This window comes from Nannobrachium achirus (assembly GCF_963921795.1).
Source record: "Nannobrachium achirus genome assembly, chromosome: 17".
NCBI lineage: Eukaryota > Metazoa > Chordata > Actinopteri > Myctophiformes > Myctophidae > Nannobrachium > Nannobrachium achirus.
Window position 1 is genome coordinate 18,162,356 of NC_137824.1, and position 7,500 is coordinate 18,169,855.

General features: G+C 39.3%; 1 protein-coding gene across 2 annotated transcripts in view; it reads right to left on the reverse strand.

The window, feature by feature from the left end:
- Positions 1-818: 818 nt before the first annotated feature.
- Positions 819-7,500, reverse strand: part of rufy1 (RUN and FYVE domain containing 1) — an 18,208-nt gene continuing 11,526 nt past the window's right edge. For both annotated transcript variants that reach the window (XM_080746276.1, XM_080746275.1), the window contains exons 15-17: positions 5,559-5,607; positions 5,387-5,464; positions 819-4,233 (exon numbers count right to left, since the gene is read on the reverse strand). In XM_080746276.1, coding sequence (XP_080602402.1) covers positions 4,087-4,233; positions 5,387-5,464; positions 5,559-5,607 — 274 coding nt within the window. In that variant the 3' untranslated portion in view covers positions 819-4,086. The remainder of the gene's footprint in view (positions 4,234-5,386; positions 5,465-5,558; positions 5,608-7,500) is intronic.

The window sequence follows — 7,500 nt, forward strand, 5'->3', positions numbered from 1 at the left end:
AAGGGGGAGTTGTGCTTTTTTTGTTTTGCTGAGGTTTTTGTTCTGCAGACAACCTGGCAGTTCCTGGAATAACTATCTTGTGTTGATAGCTTTTACATTTAGAGTAAAGATGTTTTGTTTTTTAGTGCATGAACAACAGAATATTGTAAATATGTCTGAAATCTCTGGACGACTCTCCCTCGTTTTCATTCTGTCTGCTTAAATAGGTTGAAACCCTTTTTGTGTTGGGGGGACGAACAATGTACATTTGGCAACACATGGTTTAAGTATGTTTTCTTTTTTAGGGTCTGAGTGTGGGATGTTGCAGGTTTTACAATATGGGTTACATCTTGTTCATGTGACAAATTCCTGCAACATTGTTCAAAACTTTGGGTCCTTTAATCTGAGTGGATGAGATTGTGGGTAGTTCAAAACAATAATGGTATCACTTTGATATCCGATATGTGTCGTAGTATTATCTTGGCAAACGATAAGAAATCAAATGGTATTACTATTAACATAATGCCCCAAATCTAATCCACTCGCATAAACGATAAACTCGGATAAAGTGTTTTGACCTCTTTTGGGCCCTGAAGCTGAAGGGTGGGAAGTGATGGGGACCGTACACATACAGGGGTGGGGGGGGAATTGGCAATTATTAAATTGGGGAGAAGAATTTACAGAAAATAATCTCGTTCACATGAAGGTTTCTACTGCTTCGATTACCATTTGTATTTTTCGTGCACAAAAGTGAATAAAACTGCTCTGGAATACGTATGTTCTTCTGTTGGACATGACTGTATATTTGGGAGGGGGGAAAAAATGACAGGAAGCTTGAATAAATTCAATATCTCTTTATCAAATATCTAGATAGAAAATGTGTCTGGAACATGTTAACAAAATGGCTTTGTAGCACTTCGCACTATACACACAATTCAGTTAAACATTCTAAAATAGTTTGGCTTGTGTTAACATTCTATAGTCATGTACAGTTTAGTATTTTATGCACCAAATTTATGCACCAATTGTTTGAACTGTCTAGCTAACGGGGAAATATGCACACAAGCCTTTGTACAACCTGGTAACAGCTGACTTGAGTAATTCATCTCTTAATGCTTAATAGAGGGCTTGACATTTCACTGACTTGAGGCTGTTTTTCAACCTAATAAAATATGAGCAGAATTCAGGAAGAAAAAAAAAACATTGTATTGCCGATTAACCAACTACACTACTGATTCTCTGTGACATTTAACCACTTAAAGGGCCAGTTCACCTCTGGGACAACCAGATCTTATTTTAAGATCTGATCGTATGCATCATCATTCATGCTGAAATACTAAAATATCTCAAAACACAGATTGAACACAAAAAATAACTCAGGATTGTGTTGACCGTGTCCCAAACAACAATAAAATAAGATCTGGTTGCTAAGACAACTTTTTTTACAATAAGGGTCCAAATTCTTTATTTTAAAGGAGTAGTTCACCCCCAAATCGATTACTCACCCCATAGACTTGACTTCAATAAAATAAAATCTGCGTCGCATTCCTAAGCCAATAATTTGATTATAATAAATGTACCCCATTGATAACATCTTTTAATTAACTGCTTTCTATCATTATAGCGATTTTAATGTTTTTGATTTCAGTGGTTGGGGGCCTGCGTACAAGTGGCTAAATGTGTCTTTTTTTAGACACTACCCATTCCCAAGATGCGCCACAATCTTTCATGGGCAGATGTGACTTGGGGCTGGTAGTGTTACTGTAAATGGTAAAGAAATCGCCAGCTTAAAAAAAAGTTGTCCTTTAAGTCATTACAATCTGAGGCGGATTCTACAAATGTCATTTTTCGGAGAAACCTGTTACTAAGGTAAGTGGTGCTCAAACTTGAGAATTATATGTAACTAGCCGCCGACCCCACCTTGAAATTGTTCCAGGGACCCCCCAGGTTTTAGTGAAAAAGGTTGGCTTTAAATATATATTCAAAGATTTGTACATATTTTCAAACAAACTCTAAAAGCTCATAGCGTGGCACTAAGCAACACACAATGAGCTTGTAGATCTATTTTTGAATAACCAAAGGATAAAATAAGACATGGTTGCTTTCCCAGTCTTAATGGGTTGAATTAAACCCTACATACACGCATACTTCAGTTGACCGTGTTACCCAGGCCAGGGGTCTATAGTATACTTGATCCCCTCCACTCCAAATCTACAAGCTTGTAGATCTGCCATTTCTGATGAACGTTCACCTTTTATGGTATACCCAGAATAGGGATGCTCAAGTGGTTAAAGGTATATTCAGTGATTGTATTTCATTCAAATAAAAATATAATTTGTCCATTTTCCAATCTTTCTCCTCACTAGGATGTGTGCTGACCAAATAAGGACTTCCACCATGGCCCCAATAGCTAGATTCTGTTTTCAGAGGTGGACAGCCAGTCCTCGACCAATCAGGGTAGAGTATGGCCGATTGGCCGTAGTTATGTTAGTGATGGTCAAAATAAAAGTTTTGAGAACCATAGTCGCTCTGAATTAAGAATGTCTGCTAAATGCCTAGATTGTAAACTACTGAACTCATAAAATGCCATAGTCTCGTAGTAAATCAGTATCATACATATCCTGAAGCTGGAGACGTAGGCCTACCGATATACGAGAACATTATAATGGTGTAAAAAAAAAAAAAAAAACGAAACATTTCCATGATGTAAGGCCAGTAAGGGATAAGTTGACCCCCGGCCACTTTCATTATCACTGAATACACCTTTAAGGGACCTCATATGAAAGACATGACATAAGTAAATCTCACTCTACTTCCGCTCCACAGAAATTACATTTGGAAAGCATAACAGTCTTCAAAGACAATCATATTAGTTAATCCCATGACTAAGAATCATAAAAAAATGCCTCTTCCATTATTCATAATGCATAATACATAATTACCTAAAGATCCCAAAAAAATCCAGCAAGAGAGGAAATTGAACAACACGCCAGATTACTTCCTTGATTAAGATTTAAAGATTTGTTAAAGAGCAACAAGCAGATGAGATCAGAGTGTGATATCTGGATTCTGTTATTCGGCTATGTTCACACAGGCAGCCCAAATCAGACTATAAAGATTGGAATAATGTTTTAACAGCATAAATAAAACCACATGGAAAACAATTTTTGTGATTCAGAATTGAACCACCATCAACACCGAAGCCTGAATTATACTTTTTTTGTCGCTTGCCAAAAAGAGCCGATCTCACAAGCTCCGGAACATTATCGACACTGTGTTGTAGAGCTTGTACAGCTGCTATTTTTGGCGACATCTGAACAACACGCAAATCACTTGCGGACGTCGGAGTGGATCAGTTGAGTCCTAAAGACCAGATTCGAGAAACAAATCGGATTTCACCTGCAGTCTGAACAAGGCCTTAGGTCAGGGGTCTTCCAACGTTTTTTTTCCCAGGCCAAGGACCCACTACAGAGATTAAAGGACGACTTCACCACTTTTGAACCTATCTTCATATAATTGGTCCTCACTAATGTTCAAGATAAAATAATCTTTTTCTACACGATCTGCGTTTCTTAGGAGAGCTGTGGGCAGTTCAAAAACTTTTATTATGACAAGAACAATGGCTTCCATTATAACATTGCAACAATTCAGGAATAGAAAGCCTTCAGTTTCGATTAGCTTGGATTCCCCATCGATGATGTCACTGGCAGACGGGTTTTCCTAACTGCCCATAGCCCTCCTTTAAGCACCCACTACATATTGTATAAAACTGTTGCAGATTAAACCTTTCCATAGATTTCATAGATGGCTTCATAGACTTGTTTGACAATGAGTTATATTTTCTATTAATATGTTGGAGTCACGTTAATGTGTATTTTCAGACCTTTTAAACCCTCAATATTTAGTCAACTTAGCCGTTGGCCGATCTACAAGCTCACAATGCCTCGCAGCTCGGCTATTTTCAGCCAATGTTCCCCATCACACTAAAGATTTGTCAGACCCCCTCCTCCTAGTTACTCTGAGGACCCCCTTGGGGTCCCCCTCCCCCTCACTCTGTTGAAGACCCCTGCCTTTGGGTAAAGCTTCTGGATGGTGTGTGGTGGTTGGTCAAGAGGCGGTGGAGGTGGAGCTCCTCTGCAGTAAGAGGGAGTGGCAGTTGTCGCACACCCGTACGGGCCGCGGGTAGGAAGGCAGTGCCAGCTCGTTGCTGGAGCAGCCGTTGCAGTAGATGTCCCCGCAGTTCCTACAGTGGTGCTGGGAGACACACACACACGGTGAGATGGGGTGGGCGATATGGAAAAATACAATATCACAATATTTTTCCAAGCTGTATCACGATACAAGATCTTATCAAGATTCTTTTTCATGTTGGTTTTAGGGTTATTTTTCTAGTTACTTAACAGTACAACAACCACCTACTAGGAAACACAAACTAAAAGAAAAAGGAGTAAGAGATCATTTTAGGCCAGTGGTCCTCAAAGAGTGGGGGAGACCTTGAGATTTTAAAGTTTGTGAACTACTGATTTATACAAAAATGCAGGTTTAAATGAATTATGCAATGAATCTCTGTATTAACAATTCAACTGGATTTTTTATAAGGCTCCCTCATTGTATCACGATATGTACGATATCTCTGAAAAGTCATATCGTGGAGACATTGTATCGTCTCAATGATATTTATCACCATATCGCCAACCCCTACGGTGAGATGACATGTAGCTGTTCAAATGGCATCTGGAGGAGGAGTGCAAACTCTGCCGGGAACCAACCTTATACTCCCGTGAAATGCGACGCATCAAACCACTAGCTTTCTAAAATAATCTCTGTTCATACAGGGTATAAAACAGGGCTTAAAGGGATATTTCACTTTCAAAAAAACTTTTGGCAATTTTATCATCTAATCAGGCTTTTATGAATGCCCTGAACAGTTTTTAATTAGCTTGATTGAATATTTAGATATTTGATGTAAATGTTACCAGGCCCAGGGCCTCTCCCCACACACACCCATTGTAACTTCAAACTTCATTTTAACCATGATAGATTCATTAAAAACACCCATTATTTTTTCTGGTGACTCATACTACCCTCCTAATGTGGGGGCAGGTTGTGTTCTTTCTATAACTTTTTTCATTTATTTTTAATAATTATTTTTTAGAATTTCATTGTTTCCATTTTCCCAAATAATTATTAAAATACATGAAAGAAGTTATCGAAAAAACACGGCCTGCTCACGTATTAGGAGGGTAGTATGAGTCACCAGAAAAGATAATGGGTGTTTTTAATCAATCTATCAAGATTAAAAGTTTGAAGTTACAATGGGTGTGTATGTGGAGAGAAGCCCTTCCACTGCTCCCTGTTTAAAGTGGAATATCCCTTTAAGTTGTTGATAGAGGGTCACAACAGGTACCTTTCTGCGAGCGATGGAGAACTCTTTCTGGCACTGTTTGCACTGCGTGGCCTCATCATCTTTCAGCCAGGCGTGACCCTGACGGAGGAGAAGAGAAGAGTCACACATGAAACGGGCTGCCGTTTGGCCCAACCAAAACCTACATTTCTGATGTCTTCCATCCAGACATTACCTTCAGGGCTTTATTAACCTCCTTGAAGTCCTCCATCTTGAGTTTAGACCTTTGGGACAAAAAACAAACAAACAAAGTGGATGTTAGAGATTAGTGTTTAGTGTTTCGCTATCAAATGTCTTTTATAGGTGTCAAAGCTCGTCATTTAGTTGAATCAGACTTCTGAATAACAAGAATCCATTAAAAAAAGAGATTATCTTAATGGGACTATCATGGGACTATCATGTTTAAAGATTCATGGTATAATATGGTAAAGGTTTTGTCAGTCGTCTCAAGAGCAGAAACCCAATATTTCCCCCCAACCTCACCCGAGCAAGCATTTCTTTTTTGCAAAGGTAGCGAGAGGCAAAACAACTTCAAAGGGCATAAACGGAGAGAGTAAGAGGAAAAGGATGTTGAAGAATCCAGTAAAAAAATAAAAAAATAAACGGTTTCAATATTTAAATGGTACATGTTTCATTATCCTTTGCTCACAAGGCTTTTTGAGTACAGTCATTCGTCTCAGTGTTTCCAGGCCTGTTGCAAAACGGCGTCCCTGGAGAGGCAGGCTTTTCTCCTCACACTAAGCAGATCAAGTGGCTTTACAAACTGGAGAACAATGTTGAGGAATTTACAATGATCAAAGAGAGTGTTCTGGAGAGGAACTCATGCAGTTTCAGCTCACTGACCCAGGGTCTGTAGATCTGATACCAGCTCACTGACCCACTGGGTCTGTAGATCTGATACCAGCTCACTGCAGTACTTAGTTGTAATGATGGCTGCTGAGGCAAATATTGTACGTTTTACTTATTATCACCAAACATTCATTTACCAATTCAGCCCTATATACAGTATATATATTTTGCCCAGTTGAAAATAGACGATCTACAAGCTCACAGTGGACAACTGTGAGCTTTTAGAGCTTGTCAACCAAGTGTAAAATCATGCATTACGCCATCAAGGCCCACAAAGGTTTGACAACCAACTGTAGATTTAGTCGACTAAAATCTTACGACATTTAACGTTAGCAGGTTGTCATGGTAACCAGGTGCCTCCGCGGCCGCTGGTGAGCACAAAAACTCCAATTCCCATGATGCCGCTCGCTGGCGACTACTCCACTGCTCCATAGACATCCAAAGCATCTGCGATCCATTCACCGCTCTGTTTTTCCTCCTATGTGTTATCATTGCTCATTCTGTCAAAAACAATTCCATGTCCTTTCAGCTGTAGCTCATTCATACTCGCTTGGATTTGGATTATTTCTTCTCGGCGTTACAGACGACATGTGCGGCGGCGGTCGCGCGCAAAATGGACACGCACGCGCGCGCACGGAGCGATCGAAAAACAAGGTAAATAAAGCGGTTGGCTGATGGCAGCCAATGTGTTACGTCGACTAAAACTAAAACATTTCAGATGGCTAAAAAAATGACTGAAACTAAACAAAACTTTAATCAAAAGAAAACGACTATGATAGACTGTGTGGTCAGAATGAAGACGGGTAGGGCTGTCACGATATGACATTTTACATGACGATTAATTGTCACTCAAATAACTGGCGATTAACGATTTAATTGTGTTTTTGTCGTTGACAATTACATTTCTGTTTGGCTTGTTGGCTTTGAAGTTGCACATGGTAGATATGACACATTACCTAAATATACAAAGAAATGACTGACATTTTGACAACTTTATACTTAAAAAAGAACATTGATAGTGGAAATAGCCGATCTACAAGCTCACAACGCGTCGCGATGCGACGCGTTGTGAGCTTGTAGATCTGCTATTTCCACTATTTTTGTCTTTCTTAAAAATATATGAACATTTTTCAACATGGAAACGATTATGACGATTATGAAAAATAATCACGATTATGTCAAATAATCACGATTAGACGATTATGTAATAATTGTGACAGCCCTAAAGACGGGTACAGAGGAGAGGTGTACTGACTGGCTGAGGGTTA